Consider the following 18211-nt stretch of genomic DNA (forward strand, 5'->3'; position numbering starts at 1 on the left):
TAGAATCAGTGCATGTGGAAAATTTCTTTCCGTTTCCTCCAATCATTAGTCAGAGAATGAATTCAGTATCTCTAGAAACAGTTACAAATGGGACGTACCAATATATTCGAAATATTTTATTTAAAACACTGTTATATAAACATTCACAGAGACAGTGAATTAAAACGGTCGCGTTTATATTACTACTCCAATGAGCTAAACAAATAAAAATCATACACAACATTCTATGCACTGTTGATATTGCTGGCAAAATTATATACAGCACAAAAAAGTATTCAAAAGCAATCATGATGCATTCAGGGACCTCTGTTGACCAAATATTTGTGGTGAAGCTTCGTCGGATAAAAATCTTGTCACTCCTTGGCTGCCTTCACACTGTTAACAGTGTCTAACTATTTTGTTTCATGCTACTATGCCATTTTTTCTCCTAATGAATTTAAATCATTGGATTTGTGTCAACATCCATAAACAACAAAATCCAAACAAAATATATGAGTAATAGAGGCAAAGAGCGAGTATGTTATTCTGGGTTACACTGTCTGGAGGTAGGATGGATTGATGTTACAGTTGTTGACATTTGTGAGGAAATACAACCACAAAAAAAAAAAAAAAAAAAAGACAGTTGCAGTGACACAAAGGGCCGAACATTTCACGTGTTCAACAACATATTAAAAACCAGTTTTTATGTATGCATGTTCTCAATCCAAATATGCAAAAACATCAACAGAACTCACAGGAAATACAACATATTTACAATTTATCAAGATGAATATGATAAAATCATAGTGGACACAGAACAGTGCTGCACTTGCTCCTGAAGCATCGCATGGAGTGATGGCGCTTCTTGTGGAAGTTGACAATCCACAATGCAGTTCCTGTGTGTGTCAGTCCATTTTCATGCTCATGTCCACGGGCCCCCCGTGCGGCCTTTTTTGTTCTACACACCCGTCTTCTCTTTGATCCAGCCGCGGAATTTGGTGACCTTCGTATAGATGCCCGGCTTGTTCCGACGGGCGCAGCCGTCGCCCCAGCTGACCACGCCTCCAAGGAACGTGCGGCTGCCTGACTGAATGGAGAGCGGCCCACCAGAATCCCCCTGATGCAGACAAACGCATGTAGTCAGTAAAAGTTATTTATATAGAATCTCTAAGAGAGAGGACTCACAAAGCTAAACACATTGAAATTTTACTCGTATAGTTAATATTAGGGTTGCAACAATATCAAAACATTGACGTCACAATACTAAATTATTATGAACTTCATGATACGTTAATTATCACAATATTGTGGGAAGGATGGTGATAATACATAACAATTTTAATATCGTAATACAGCCGTTATTGTGACATCAACAGTTAAAATTCGGGCCTGACCTATTAAACATCCATCTGGTTTAAGTTATCTTGTGTTTTGGGTTTGAATAATAATAATAATAATATTATATATATATACATACACACACACCATCAATCCATAACAGAATTTTATATTATTGTATCCATTATTCAATCGACTAATCACACAAAAAATGTATTTTGCATTAGTTTTATTTTATTACAAAACCATTTTCCCAAGGACTGTTTATTAACCAATTATTTGGTGTTTATTTAGTGTTGCATTTTGCCGATTCTTTTGGTTCTTATAAAAGTGTGCATACCTAAAAAATAAAAAATGGGAAGGTACCTGGCAAGCGTCGACTCCTCCGCTCAGAACACCGGCGCACATCATCCTGGAGGTCAGCTGACCACCCATCAGAGAGTCACATACTGTGTGGTTGATAGAGCGCACCTGTGCTTTTTGCAACACCGTCGCTGCGAATCCTGAACAATACACACAGGAAGACGCATTTGTTTAAGTTGGGGGTACCTACAAGTTGAGGTACCACTTCATTAAAAGTAAGATCCATGTTATTACATGTTTGAGGATTGTAATTTGTGCAATCCGTACTTGCCACAAAAAAAGATAATGAAAAAGTCAAAAAAGCCCCCAAATACACACACACAGTCTTAATCCTCACTGAAGAGAAAGTAGTTGCTGTTGGCGGTTTTTGGGGAATCTCACCTCCCTCCCGGGTGGCTCCCCAGCCCGTGATCCAGACGACGTTGCCAACGGGGAAGTCGTGCTGTGCGGCAGGCAGGCAGATGGGCTGAATGTAGTCGCTGTAGGTCACGGGAGTGTCCAGCTCCATCAGAGCGATGTCGTTGTCAAAAGTGTAGTCGTTGTAGTTGGGGTGCGGAATGACCCTCTTCAAGTTTCTCTTCATCACTGAGCTGCTGATGTTGCGCTGCGAGTGGAGGCCCATGTATGCCTCCCAAGTGCCCGGTTGAGAAAACCTGTTTTGATGAACATTTCCTTTCATTGTGAGGAGATGGAGTACAGAATGAGTGGGCAAAATTTGGCCTGCCAGGCAGTTATTGTCCATTAGCAGGAGTCATATAAAATTAGTTGCTTTCTATTTAGGTTTTGTGTTTCCTAAAAATTCCTTTATCCGCTTTAAAAATCCCATTTGGTCACTGAGCACAAATGTTTGCCCACCCCGACGTTGAACAAAGCTAGCAAAGGTGAACTCTACCTCGTACTTCTGTCGTCCTGCACGCAGTGGGCGGCGGTGACGAGCCAGCGTGGGCTAATGAGGCTGGCGCCGCACACGTGTCCATAACGCTTGACGTGCAGGCTGACTTGCCAGGGGTATTCGCCTGCCACCGCGTCCTGACCGCCGACAATACGCGACGTCTTGAACTTACTGCGTCCGCAATCTGCCAAACCAAAGCAGACTCATCAAAAGAGCATGCATGCAAAGGAACCCCCCCCCCAAAAAAAAATCCCAACAACAACACCCCCCCCCAAGAACACGGCCACACAAACACACACATACAAACAGTGCCTGCGCACAAAATAAATATGCACCATTACACACACACACACACAAATTGCAACAAAACATACACACAGACACATAAGGTACATACCACAGTTGTCCTCGTCCGAACCGTCCTCGCAGTCTTTGATGTCGTCACATTCGGGGTTGACTTTGCTGATGCATTTGTTGTTCTTGCATCTGAATGTGAGGTCAGTGCAGACCACAGAACCAGAACCTACACAAAACACACCCACCAAAGAGACAAACATTGCAGTTAAAACAGTGATGGAAGAGTTAAAATGTGACAAATGGCGGCGGGGGAAGACTCTGGAAAGAGTCAAAGTACTGATTCATCTCCTGGACATAACTGAAAATGAAAAAAAGAAATATACTCAAGCACAACATAAGTATGAATGTCTCTGTCAATTAGAAACACAAGACCCAACAACTAAAACAGCCCAACTTGGGAACAACCTCCAAGCGGTGTTGGGCGTGCCTTCGGGCTACGAATGGGTCCCAGTCAACAGCCGACAACTGGGTGTGCAGGTGCCCGGGTCGCTGCGGCTTTAGGAGCCGCTTTGGGACCCAGTTGGAGGTTGCCCAATAGCAACAACAACAACCCTTAACTTGCATAGTGCTCATAATCAGAAGATGAAGAAAAAAGAAAACAGGTTACCTTTGTTTTCAAACAAACCGCTAGCTCGTGCTGCCTTATTAAAACAAAGCCCATTCATAGCAATGGTCAACTTGTGTCCACTTGAGACCTTTTCACGCCATGCTTTTCTTTGTGTTGGCTCAGGGCAGTCCTCAAGGACAACATTGCCCCGGTGCAAGCTTGCCCATATTTGATCGTGCTTGCATCACAACCAACCAGGAAATAACAGGGAGGTTTTTCCCCACTAGTTCATCTACTGCTGTTTGCACTCTGAAATCACCTCGCCATCCCCCTTGTCCCACCGGATGCATCTTGCGATGTCACAGCGGCATCACTTTCAAGTTGAACATTCTTTAACTCATTCACTCCCAAAGACGTTTTTAAATGTCTTTTCAGACTTGGGTCTAGAATTGGCTCGTACTGAATGAGTTAACTCGTCGCAATGTGCAAAAACATGAGTGGAATCGTTTTCATATTGTTTTGGCGGTTGAAGGTAAATGCGCAGGGCATTGCCAAAGACGACTGTCTGTTGCAAAAAAATAGGGATTTGACTTCTAAATTGGGTTGAGAAGTTCACCTCGTCCGCAGTCGAGCTCATCGGAACCATCGCCGCAGTCGTCTCTTCCGTCGCAGCGACTCTTCTTCGAGACGCATTTGCCGTTTTTGCAGGTGAGCTGTCCAGTAGAACAAGTGCCTGTCGGGACAGAAAGTGCACAGTTTAAAGCAGGCGTTTTCACACTTCTGGAGTTCAGGGACCACTTAAAAAAACATTTTTTCAAGGAGGCTCTCATAATCATAATAGCAATTAAAAATAATTACCACTTGGTTAAGACAATATATTATTTGCTGAAGTCATTTTTAATTTACTGATGTAGTCACAGTAAAATTATGGATTTGCCTGCAAACAGTTGCCTTGTGTAATTATCTTCGTAGATTCTCAGTCATCCAGGTGCTGGAAATCTGCAAAGGTTGAATCGAGGCCACTGGACTCTTCTTGTATGTTGAATTTGTTGTGCTTTTTCTTGGTTTGACAAAATATTGGAAAAGGACTTGGGCAATACTGTCATTAGGATAATGATGTATAAAAGTACAAAAACCTCACTATTGGTATGCTACGCATTTGATGCATTTCCTAATTTGTCCACACTAATTACTACTTTGTGCGCATTAAATAGCTACAGCGTGCACATGAAGTAGCGCCAATCCCTTATTGGACAAAGGGTAAACAAATCGAGCGCACCTTCACTGACCTAATCAGTGCCTTCAAAAACCCACAAATTATTGCATCGGACTTTTTTTCATTTTATACCAACATGAAGTCATGATATGATGACAAAAAGTTTTCATTTCATATACTGTACATCCATTGGTAACCATGATCCGCCCTCCCACAGCAATGCAGTTGTTGAACAATAAAATCGATCCCCGCGTTTCAAGTTGTGCCTACGCCAGGGAAAGCAAGCTGACTCTCAATAGCCTATTCAAACGTGTTTCGGTGATAATAATTCCTTGCGATGCCAAGCTTTTCATGGTGTCCTTGTAACTCATACCGAGCCTAAAATAAAATTTGATTACGCTGTCCCTGTCCATCATGTAGCTTTCCTTCAACCTTTCAACCACGGTTGCATAGTGCGTACGCTCTATTTTACGCACACAATGTAGAAGTCCATGTACACGAAGTAGCAGTTCCAATGTCATTTCTAGAGCGCCGTAATTTCCCGCACATTTTTTTTGTTACCCCCCCAAAGTGAAAGAGAGAGAGAGACTATGTAAGGGTTGTCAAATGTATTCGCTAAATCATAAATGAATTAGAGCCTTTTATTAGCCCATAACTAATGTACTGAGGATTATTTGGTTTATTAAGTTTGCTTGATCAGCACGTGGGTCCCCATTTTGTAGCTATGTACAGGTTTTTTAAGATACAACATAATTTATTCCAAATTATTTTGGATTCCGAACCACCCCATTAAAGAAAGAACTGGTTTGGGGGATTTTACTAAGATGCGTTAATACTGATGCGTCAGAAATTAAGCTGCCGTACCACAGTTCTTCTCGTCGGTGCCGTCGCCGCAGTCATCTACGCCGTCACACTTCCAAAACATGGGCTTGCAAAGCCCGTTTTTACAGTGGATGTGACTTGAGTTGCACTCTGGAGAAGGAAACAAGCGATCAGAATAATAATGGGAATGACATCGGAAACAGTCACGCTAGCGGGAAATGACGTACTGCAGTTCAACTCGTCGCTCATGTCGCCGCAGTCATTCCAGCCGTCGCACTTGAGTTCTGACTTGATGCAGCGCTGGCTCTTGCACTGGAACTGCTTGGGGCAAGCTGCACATCACACAGTCAGGAAATAATCACAATTTGTCAGAAGGGGACCGAGATTAGGAGAGAGTAACATATGTGCAATTCAGAAGTATGTCTCCAGTTGTACACTCAAGTTTCAAGCAAGTGTCATGTTTCTGTGGCAAAAATTGAGTGAGTCAAGTGGACTCTCCACTAAATTTCAAGCATGCCTTACTTGGATTCAGCAAGCCATACAAAGTACAATCTTGATTAGTCAAACCTCGAACTGAGGCATTTTGAAAAATCTCATTGCAATTGTTTTTCCGCCATTATGGAGATTTTTCATCATATTTTCAAGGTTGTTTATTTCATTTTGTCTTTTGGTTTTCAATTCAGTTTTAGTGCGGGTTTAATAGTCTATTATTTTGAAAATGTTTCATTTTCATTTAGTTAATGTCTATCTACAGTATCTATGGAGATTGAGAGAGATAGAGATAAGAGTTGTGGAGTCCAAGATATAAAAAAGGTCACAGTATTGTGCCATAAAGCAAATTGACCAAACAACTGACATTCATACTTCTGCGTGGCCAGACACTAATGTTCATTAATATATTCAAGATCAACCCTAAAACCTCATCTAAGGAATTAATTGACAAAGAAGAAATCAAAGGACATTTTTGATTCAAGATTTATAAACTGAAAAAGAACTTTCAGTTACCGGTACTAGTCCTTTTTTAAAAGCAGTCTCAATTTTATTATGTCTTCGACAAAAATGTTTTTCCAATTACTATTATTGTTTTTGATTTTGGGAGGGCAGCGTGCATAAGGTGCTAGAGTGGCCGTCTTGAAGGTTGTGTGTTTGTTAAAGCGTTAAAGTGCTTTGAGTGCTAACAGTAGAAAAGTGCTCCATAAGTCCATTTCATAGTTTCATTTATCTTATTAACGCTAATGACCTTAGCCAGAACTTAGAGCTATTCCTGCTTACGGTCGGTGACATCAACTGCCTCATATGTGGCGTCGAATCCGATGTCTACATAGGATCCGTCGGAGAAAAACTGAACGGTCATTTTGTTGGTGCGGCTGGTCTCCGTGAGCGAGCCATCGGGCTGATCACCACAAAACCTAAAAATAACACAACGGCCATCAGACGGGATCGAACGAATTCCTTTTTTGTTAATGTTCACTAGGACTCACTTCTTGCCGTTGATCTCCACATAGTCCTTGCGGCAGCCCTTGCTTCCATCCTGACCCGGTTCAGACATGAGGAATTTTTTGAACGTCACCTTTACCGCGTTTCCAGCAGGGACCTATGAGATGGACAGAGGTTGGTTGCTTCAAGTTCACACATGATACTTTTAAAATCGCTCTATAGCGTAGCAGCAGGGTTCAAAATACAGATATAACAATACCCTTTAAAAATATTCCATGTTAACTGCAAGGGCTTTAAGCTTTTAGCTGAAAATCAACTTCTGAACATTCATTGTTTATATGACCTCTGCCATTTTCATGGTTTCATTTCATTCAGTTCAGAATTTGAAAAAACTCAATTAAATGATGTAAATAAATCAATTGTATATAAAAGTTTATTTATTTTGACCAAAATAAACTGCGAATAAAGGGCAGCTCGGAACGATTAAATGGAAATGTACATGTATTTAACTGAAATACTATATTAGGCTTAGCACCAGAGGGCGCCCACATACTACTAGTGCAAACTATCACATTTTGACAATCAGGGCCATAAAACATTAGCTGTACTGTACTCTTTTGGGTTTTATGATGGCAACATCATGAAATAATGAAATGCATTCATTCTTTTCCCATGAATTCCGACCGGGAGCCCGTAATGGTTTGAAATGGACCACTGCATTATTGTTTAGTGTGAGGTGTGCTCATTTGAGTGAAGTCATATAATGTAAACTATTTAAATTGTTTAAGTAAGCAAGGGGCAGCACAGCAGCTGTCTTCACTCCTCACCTCGATGGTCCACTTGCAAGACGTCCGAGGTGGGTAGTAATTTGGGAAGTTGGGAGAAGTAAAACGGCCTACTTCACCTGTCAGCTGGCTGCCGCACGTGGTCCCTGTTTGGGGAAAAAAAGAAATAAAATTAAAAAAGAACCGCAAAATTTCACCTCCATGAATCTTGGCAAAATGGTGTTTGTGTCTTTGTGTGGCTTCCTACTGGTGCTGCCGCGTCGCACCTGCGACACTTGCGCTCGGAAGCCCGGGTAGTTCTTCTCTTCGTTGGTTGCCATGGTGACCAGCATCACATTGCCAGAGGACAAGAAGGTCAAGGGCTCGCTGGGTGAATAGTAGCCGCACATCCTAAAAAGAGAATGGAATGTTCCTTTCATTAAAAAAAATAAAATAAAAACTCCACTTGAATCTTCCAAAATTATTTTCTACAAATGTTTATTTGTTTCACTGTATATGCTAGTGACATACAGTAAAAGACAAACAATGTAGGGCTTTTCCACAAGATAGCAGATGGTACACAATCCGCTTCTTGTGATTCCTGTTTGGTGGTCCATTTTGAGGTTTTTAATATTCTAAAATACTAGATGTCACTTGGCTCATTGAAAGCTGGGAAAAGCTGAAGTTGAAGTCTATTTTGCAGGCCAAGGCCAGCAGGGGGCCACCCCACACACCACATTGTCATTTTCAAGCTCTGCAAGTCTGACTCACTCCTGCAAGACGTTGGCCTCGATGGCGACCAGGGAGTCGTAGATCTTGACAAAGTCGTTGTTGCAGTTCTCCTCCAGGTTCATCGTGTCGAAGTCCAGCTTGATGATGTAGTTGGGGTCGGCCCGCACCTGCCACTGGATGAAGCTGTTGGGGGGGTACGAGCTGTCGGGGAAGCCGGGGGACCTGATCTGGCCGATGTGGTTTGTCCTCGTGTGCTCGGAAAACCTCAAGAATCCTGCGACGCCAGACATTAAAGGAGTGCATGTTACCTTGCGATGATTTTGAAACCATTATAGCATGATAACATCAAAACACAAAAAATGGTGTGACACTTCTGGATTTATTTGTTTGTGTGCAATTTTATATATATATATATATATATCATCCAGATTTTTTTCTTTATGCAAAGGAGGAATTGATGCCAGTAAATGTTGTTTTTAACAAATTTAAACCGAAATACCCAGATATATTTTATAACATGTAATATATTAAATGAATGAATCCTAAACAAACAGGAAGATCACTTACTGCTGAATTCCGTAGAAAACAATCGAGAATCAAGTTCTGTAAAACAAAGACTGGCCGTCAAGCCACTGGTTGACACCATGGAATGGCGAGCGTTTTTTTTTTTTTTTTGGTGACTCATCCTACCCGAGGACACGACGTCTTCCAGGAGCAGAGCGTTGCCCTGCCTGTAGACGCTGCGCTGCTCTTTGTCCACCAGTTTGTCCATGGCGGACATGGCGCTGTCCACCGCTGCCTCCTGGCCGCTCGGCACACTGAACTCGGAGATGTAGTAAGCAATGACGCTGCCCTCGCTGCCAGAAAGGAGGAGAAATATGTGAATAAAATGTGACTGTTAACACAAGGGAAAGTTTGAAGTGTGCTTGCTGTTGACACCATGGATGCGGATGGTCTAAGTGCCGCATGTCTGCTTCAAAATAAACACGTAAATGTACATACAGCTGACTCGACACAGAATTGTTTCTAGTGTCAAAGCTGTCATTTCTGGTGCATTTTGATTAAATTCACTGATGTAAAACAAAATTCTATGGTTCATATACAGTACCGGGATGCCGCAATGAGGTGGTGGTAATCAGGAAACTCCCTAATGGGGCCTCTTATGAGCAGACATACAGTATTTGGTAGTGGGGTGTTATTCACGTTGTATGTCAATTTTCAAATATAATTTCAGTGGTACCTCTACTTACGAACGTCTCTTCATACGAAATGTTCAATTTACGGAGTGACTCAACAGGAAAATATTGCCTCTTGTTACGAAAGAAATTTCAAGATACAAAAGGTAAAAATACAGTATGGGCTGCTACTCGCAGCTCCGAGTTTCCTGAACGTGACATACCTATAGCTGCTCTGCCATTGGCTATTACCGAGCATCTTCCTGGCATCCCATTGGCTAAGAGGGACTTCTACAGTATGTGTCTATGTGTGTAGATATAGATAGATAAGTAGATATGCAGCATCCTCGTCATTCGCCCCTCAGGCCGTAAGGCCTGAGGCGTTCAGATAGTTTTACGTAAATGTGAATCGCCCAGAAAAAGTGTTTACCAGTCGGGCGATCGCTCACTATGCTGATGTTTGCCTTGGACATTTTCGAAGGATTGTGAAAAAGAAAATGTCCTTGGATCTGTTCTTTACAAAACGCTAGGCAAAAACCACTTCTGAGAGAGAACATGAACTAAAGTGGGCAAAAAACAATTATTTTTATTCTTTGTTTTCGACATTATGCACAACTCTCATTTATTGTGCAATAATCTAATTGTAACATGTATTTGTTACATATTTTGATGCTTCTTTTTATGCTTCAGGAAACATTTGGAACGAATTAGGGCATTTACATGGAAAACGCGTCTCTACTTCCAAAATTTTCTATTTAAGAAATTTCTTCTAGAACCAATTAATTTCGTAAATAGAGGGACCACTGTATTTGCTTATCCATCATCACATTATTTATTTTTACGGGTGGTGGAGGTGTCGGGGCTCCATGGCCTGTCTTGTACTCGTCTACAGGTCGAGCAGCTCTTGCTTCTACCTGTGATGCGAGTTATTTCATTGTGACACTTCATACCTGAAAGCCTGAACCGTTGATCCAACGTAGTATTTGGCCAGCTGCGGGCTCTTGCTGTAGAGCGATTTGAGCTGCAAAGGACACAAGAGGAGCGTGAGGGAGGTGCAGACAAACGTAGCCACGTCATCATCATGGTCGTACCTGCGTCTTGACCTGCTTGGCCAGCGCCTGGAACTCGGAGCTGTTGGCGTTCTCGTAGGCGTCCTCGAAAACCTGGTTGGTGATGCGCATGGAGCCGCTGTACATCTTCTTGACGCGCACGTCTTTACGGACTGCGAGGACAAATGGGCAGAGGTTAGGTTGAGAGGGCATCAACATTTCTGGGGGGGGGAACGAAGTACAATGTTGCCTCTGCAAACGGCAAAAATGACAACATTTTCATCATTTCAGATAAAAATGCAGCCTTTGATGTTTTAGTGTCACTTTTTTTTCTTCTTCTTTCTGATACGTCTTGAAAGCCCTCAGGATTGCTCTTTGTTAAGGCTGATGCCTCCTTCATAAAAAAAAATAAAATAAAAGGAAAAAAAAAACATCAATCAAGAATACACGAAGACAAAGAAGAGCGCAACTTTCTGCCACTGCATCAAAAGCAGCTCAGCGGGAGACACCCAGGAGCGAAGGGAATAGAAAGTGTGGAACTTTCTTTGTGATGTGTATTTTTATTTCTGTTTATTCTTTTTTCTTTTAACGTTTCCAAAACACAGCAGAGCATCTATAGGAGTTCCAAGACTGTGAAAATAAATGATTCTAGCACACACAGATATTACATTTGTTATCTTTGGCTCAGTTCTGTCAGTTTTTGCACATGAGCGAAAAGTAGACTTTACTACTCTGCATCAACATATAACGCTTGTCCACTCATTGTTTTGCATTTTACTTTACAACTTACAGAGGACTTTCAAATCGCCAGGCACCAACGACAACGTACCGTGGATATTGGTTAGCCTCGCCCATTTCAACTATTCAAACTCCACAAGTCTTAAAATATTCATACGAGCGCAACCAGATGTAATGTCATGTTGCGTGAACAAGAATTTCAGGCATCGTATAGAATTTGTTCGCTACAAGCTAGTCCCACCACGGGATGGTCAACGTATCAAAAATTATCATTCGTTCGCGGAGGGATGGGCAACTGGCGGTACCCACACTCGGCGTGGTCCTCGTTTAATTTTTGAAAATAAGGATGTGTACTGAAGCTGATAAGTTTTAAGTTATGACAACGGGGGTCACAACTACATGGCAGAAATTGCTTCCTCGCGCTTCCAGCTCCAAGACTGTACTTCTTCATCAGAGGGGCCGGGACCAGCGTTCGGTCATGAAAATGATCTCTTTCGGGTAAAATACAAAGCAAATTACACGTTCGCCAAATTTAAATGCAAACCAATCTGCCTAGTTAGCGCACCGATGGTGTCACCCATAAAAGATTTCAACCGCCACTACCAAACCCACCTCAGAAGTGCATAACAGCTTTGTGAGTGAGTCGGCCTATCTAATTTGAATGGCATGCAAGACAAAAATATGCTTTGCAATCTTAAATATAATGGGTTCAGTGGCGCATCTTCGCCCGTGTGACGATGAATTGCGGCTGCATCACTGCTGTACGAACAGAACTCGGCAGAAAACCGAGGACTCCCTATGCTGTGCTGTACTAACAAAGCCAGCAATCAACATGCATAGGGGAACAAATACGACATAAATATTCATGAGCAGTTCAATATAACTTAGCTAAAGCCGAACAAAATGCAACTGAGTGGAACCGGGTGAACTTGGAATATAATGACGTGGGTCACGCTTACAGTGGAAGTGCCAGACCAGCAGGCCGGCCATTAGCGCTATGACGGCGCATAAGATCAGCACTCCGATCACAGCTCCCAACTTCCCCGGACCTTTCTTCTTCTCCAGCTTCTTGTTGTCCGATGCCGGCAGGAATTGAACAGTCGTGTCCCATTCTTTGTCCTGGAAGACACGCACAAGCACTTAGCTAGTGTTGGAGACCTAAGACTGGTTTAATGCGTAACATCCCAGTTACAAATTTGCTTGTTGTAAATATCGAGCAATAAAAATCTGCTTTTTGGAGTGTTTCCACTTAAAAGCAACTTCCAAGCCACGTGAAGTAATCATCTGAAAATAGGGGGCAGCAAGTCCCCGCTTGCGTATACGAGGAATGGTTTTGTCTGTGGTGACCAACAAACTCCAAAGAGACAAAACATGCCACATCGGTCGGAAATAACGACGCTTTGCTCGTGCCATTCACACCAATAGCAAACAGTTTCAATGCGTGGTCATGAAATCAAAAGGGAACTTCTGCGCGTGAGTCACGACTCACTGCGGTTGCCTCTCGAGGGTGACATAGAGCAAGGAGGAAGAGGAGGAGTGGGGGCAGGAGGAGGAAGGTTTCACCTAGTAAAATCCTGTCAAACCTGCTGGGAACGAGCCACCCGCGCGGCTGAGGAGCACGACAACACGATAACGCGACACAATTGTGCGACCAGGCGGGCTCCAAACACAAACTGTGCTTGAAAGACCTGCAACGTCAAAGTACTACCAAACAATATAAAGAACCGCTATTTACAACTCAATGCAAGTGTCGACATGCTTATTATCGTTCAAGCCAAAACTGTGACAATGACACTTCTTTTACACTGTACACCTCCATCTGAGTGATTAAACAGATGCCAGAAATCTCGGTGAGGAGCCAGGCCACGCATTCATTCCCGGCGGGGGTGACTTTTGATTGAGGCGGATGCAAAACCAAAAATGGACTTACAAGAAGACGACGTGTCGTAACACATCACTATGTCGCATCAATACTATCCTCTCCTTCTACTGTAGATGTTCGTGACTTGAAAAGACACATAAAAATAACAATTTCTTAAAATAAGAGGATAAAGAATACATTCCTGAGTATTGTTATAGTTATCTGTCGATATGTTGTTCTACCATTTCTTTTGTGAAGAATTTATCATTATTTGGCAAACTGCTGCTTTTTGTGTGGTCAGTTGATTTTGGATTGACTGCCACCGTATAGCAATCGCATCGTTTAAATTTGCGTAAAGTCAAAACAATAAATACATAAATGAATAAATAAAGAGATGAATATTTGGCCAAACGCCTGCTCAAATGTCAAGGCACCGTTGTACTCTTTTCAATTCAGCCCAACTACAGTAGGATCTCAATAATTTGGGATTTCGCTAAAAGGTTTATTTCAGTAGTTCAGTTGAAAACGTGAAACTCGGATATTATGTAAAAAGACTGAAAACTGAGCAAAATAAATCACAATTTTATTTGCCAATCCCTAATTCCCAATAATTTTCATGATGAGAGTTTACAGCAAACAAAAGACAGAAATTCACTTCCGAAAAAACAATAAAAATATTGTAATATTTTAAAATGTGGTGGAAGTTGACCTTCAAGTATTTTGGTTTCTGTTTGATGAATCTATAGCGTATAATCTATTACTTTCACTTTTTGAATAGACGTACTGAAATAAATGGACCTTTCTACCATGTTGTAATTTATTGAGACGCAACTTGGATGATTGTGTCTCTTGAAAGGCGCTGTATATTCATATTATCTTTAAATGATAAGGATTTTTTTTATTAAACGGGTCTGATAACAATAATAATCTCTTATACTATTTTTTTGAACAACTATAATTCTTCAATAATGACCATAAAGTCAAATTGTATCTTGTCACCGGTGAATAGAAGAGGAAATGGAGCTAACGCCAACATAGCAAAGCACTTGGCCACTCGGTACAATGATAAGCGACAGCAATGATTACTTGTCACAAATTACTTGTAGAAAAGAGTAAATATTGCCAATAAACTGCTCCTTGTCTATTCTGCTAAATAGACACACAGTAGAGTTTGGTACAGTCAATTGTTTGCCGAATAGCATAATTGCCAAGTTATTTTTAGCTTATTGTCAACCCCCCCAAAAAAAGTGCTTGCTAAAAAAATGTGTGCAGAGATGGTCAGTTAGCCAAGTCATAATTACCCTTGAAGACTGAATAACTCTTGTCGATTGAATTTGTTGTGATTTTTCCTCATCTTGCGAAAAATAAAAAATAAAGCAATCATGGTATTTGATTAACAAAATACCGTCTCAAAATGGCCATAACTTCACCTGAGAGAACTGACATTACTTCATCGGGGAATTTTTGAACAACTTGCAAGTCAAGCAGTATCACTTGCTTAACTGTACTGTACGTAAAGTTTTGTAGGAATGAGGTCACAGTTGGGGTTAAAATGTCACAGAAATTAAGAATTCGAAACGAAAGTTTGACTTTTGCAAAACTCTTGTACTCGGTCGGACATGAACACCTCATGGCAACTATTTCTAATTTGTCATTTCGGTTTTGTTTTCAGTGCATTTTGGCATTGGCGCAACTGCATCCCGGTTCTAACAGACAGCAAAAGGGACTCCTGGAACAAGTCCCGACAAGGCGGACGATTGGGAGGAATTCAAGCTTGGATCTGAACAACCACCATGGTAGACTGATTCGAGCCGGGACTCTGTCTGGCTGGGGGGCTTTGAAAACATCCACACTGATTTATTACAAGTAAAAATGTCCTGTGTCAGTGCGTATTTTTCAGTAGGGCGGGTCATGATGCAAGAAAAATTTGGAAGCATTTGAATGGAAATTCACCCTATACTGTATTTATATTCATCAAATTTTTTATATAGTTTTGACTGTATAAAAAATTGCATTTTGGTTGTGTTGGAGTGTTAAAAACACTGACGGAAAAAAAACTGTGAAATTAAATTAAGAATTTAAAAAGGCTGCTCAGTGTGCTTTACAGTGTGTCATGAAAATGCAAGTGTCACACGCATTTAAGGTTTACTGTACACAAACGTGACACATTGTGATAAAGTTGGCGGCAAAAAAAAAAAAAGATGAATTTCCCTTAAGTGATCCCAAAATACACAAACCTGTGGAAGCGCGTGCAGTTTGAAGCACACGCACTACAGTGACCCAGAGAGACGATACCTTGCAAACCAACCACTAATTTCTTCAGATGCAAGCAAAATGTCATCCCAAGCAACTTCTAGTATTCCCTCAAGTGACGAAGGTACACATGCTGGAGGGGAACGATAGTACATTGATTAAGTTTTTCTCCTTCGAGTATCCGTAGCAGAAAGATGGCGGCGAAACATGACGGCCTCCTGTAGGGGAGGCCGGCACTACATAAAATAATTAGCAATTACTATTTACAATTACATTGCAAAATTACATTGACGTGAAAGAACACATTTTTGCATATTATTGACATGAATAGTGGGTTTTTGAACATTGACATATTTTTCCCAACAAACTGGAAATGGTGGGAATCTGGAAGTTGTAATGCAATTTCAATGGGACAGTTGTAGGAATGCTCAAGCGGGAGCTTGAAACTGCATGAAGAACTGTGTTTCCATGACAAGGGGTGGCATGGTTCTGTGGTAGGGTGGTCGTCCCCCAATACAGAGATTAGGGGTTCGATGCCAGGCCATTGCGGCCTTGCCCAAGTATCCTTGGGCAAGATACTGAATCCCCAGTTGATCCAGATGCTGTGTCATCAGTAGGTAAAATGAGGAAATGGTGTAAAGCACTTTGAGTAGGAATTATTATGAGAATATTCTTGGCCTGGGGTCAAAGTTGAACTTGGACCAAATGAGTGTGTGGGCATGTACAATATACATGTACGTATGTATGAGGTCAGTATTTTATACACACACACACACACACACACATTTATTTGGTTCTCCTGATGTTTCGTGATGTCGTCAACAAGGTGAGGTCGTTCAATGTCAGCTTTCTAATAATTGAACACGAGGAAACGAACCAGTATTGTACTGTACGACTTACCTGGGCCGGGGTGTACTTCAGGCCACTGTCCATATAGTCCATCTAGTAGCGAGGTTCAAAGAAGAGCGAGAAAACAAAACACCTGAGCCGTCTTTGCCGCGATTGTTGCTCGTACTCCTCTTCCTCCTTGTTGTCTTTCTGGAATAGTTTTCCACACGGCGAGGTTTCCTGGAGTGTTCAACAAATTCAACTCAAAACGCTTTAAAAAGGTTTTAAAAGTTGTATTTATCCATTTAAAAGCCTTTAAAAAGTTGTTTTATTAAATGTCCCAAGGTGTCACCGGATCAATGGTCGACTGATCTTGTCTTAAGACGCAGAGAAATGAAGCGAAAGAGCAGAAAGGAAGGAGAAAAAGTCTTCCGGAAAGTGGAGGTTTCTGTGGGCGTGGCCGCACCTAGCGCACCTGTTGGCAGCAGTTCCCTTCACGAAACGCCACTCTTTTTAAAAATATACAGTACATTGAAAAACAAATGAACCCGTTAAAACAACAAAACAATCAGCAGTAACAACATATGTCTATGGTAAAAGAACATAGGAGCTGTTACATTTGATAAGGCCACATTCTGTGACAGGATACTGCATTTCCAAACGCGCAGGAACTACTTTTGCGTACGGATTTACCGCATTTTAGCGATTTTACTAGCGGCTGAACTGGTATAGTGGCGGATCTGGGCCAAATTTAGATCAATTATTGCGTGCGGTCTATTTTGGTATCGGTTGTGTGATTTCATCCCAAATTTAAAGATGATTCACTTGTGCTGACTCACCTGCTTCGAGCAGTGACACGTCATTTCACTTATGTCGTGGGAGAAATTCCCGGATTTCCAAGAGGGAATGGCATACCTGTCAACTCATACGGTTTAGCCATAGTTCATACGGATTTTGTGGTGAATCTTACGTATATGGCCGTATCGCACAAATCATACGGATTCTGAAAATTTCCGTCCCCCCCTAACAGGTAGTTCCGTTTGCTTTTGCCCAGAATGGTGCTCGTCTACTCGAATGCTTTCATTTCCGGAATACAACTCTGAACTAATGCCACTAAGTAGAATGATGATTAGACATTAACCAGACATTGTATTATGGAGATCTACAATAAATATCATTGAAAATTTCGTGGTTTTTTTTTTCTGTGCCGTTATTTTGACATATAAAATGCTTTGGTATGTTATAAGGATTTTTTGCTCTTTATAAGGATATTTTTTTGTAGTTTATACAGGTTGGCGCTCCGAAAGGTTGACAGGTATGGAATGGGGTTGAAATGTCTGGTGCCATGGTGGGCTATAGTGGTCTGCACACCTCTTTCACAGCTCAAGCGTTGCGGTGGCGTTCGAATCTTTCGTTTCCCTGTTAGATCAATTATAAATAAATAAACGTTTTTCTATATTGTAAGAGCTTGAAGGCTCTGAATTAAAATAAATAAAATAAAATAACTTAATTATGACGCTTACAATCATTTTTTTTACATTTGATCATCTTTATTTTTACATGCAACATAATGTAATAATATCGTACAAAAGAGGAGTATTTTTTTAAAATTCTATCCAAGAAGCTTGTGATGTAATATTAAAGATTGCGTTTTGAAAAATACCGCAATCTTTTAACTACAAAACTGAAATCTTGATTAATGTTCTGGCGGCCCGGTAGTCCAGTGGTTAGCACGTCGACTTCACAGTGCAGGGGTACCGGGTTCAATTCCAGCTCCGGCCTCACTGTGTGGAGTTTGCATGTTCTCCCCGGGCCTGCGTGGGTTTTCTCCGGGTACTCCGGTTTCCTCCCACATTCCAA

At 41.4% G+C, this 18211-nt stretch overlaps 1 protein-coding gene across 1 annotated transcript; it reads right to left on the reverse strand.

Moving 5' to 3' along the window:
- Positions 1-101: 101 nt before the first annotated feature.
- Positions 102-17416, reverse strand: st14a (ST14 transmembrane serine protease matriptase a). The gene is made up of 20 exons (XM_086125751.1): positions 17191-17416; positions 16424-16591; positions 12369-12528; positions 10714-10844; positions 10573-10643; positions 9138-9304; positions 9015-9050; positions 8487-8721; positions 7984-8126; positions 7779-7882; positions 6996-7108; positions 6787-6923; positions 5742-5846; positions 5557-5664; positions 4093-4209; positions 2970-3095; positions 2573-2756; positions 2062-2333; positions 1684-1820; positions 102-1096 (listed from the first exon to the last, which is right to left on the reverse strand). The coding sequence occupies exons 2-20, from the start codon at positions 16463-16465 to the stop codon at positions 938-940; spliced, it is 2547 nt and encodes an 848-aa protein (XP_085981877.1). The 5' UTR covers positions 16466-16591; positions 17191-17416; the 3' UTR covers positions 102-937.
- Positions 17417-18211: the final 795 nt, after the last annotated feature.

This window comes from Hippocampus guttulatus, chromosome 12, assembly GCF_054856545.1.
Source record: "Hippocampus guttulatus isolate MCC_2025c chromosome 12, RoL_Hgut_1.0, whole genome shotgun sequence".
In the NCBI taxonomy this organism is placed as follows: Eukaryota; Metazoa; Chordata; class Actinopteri; order Syngnathiformes; family Syngnathidae; genus Hippocampus; species Hippocampus guttulatus.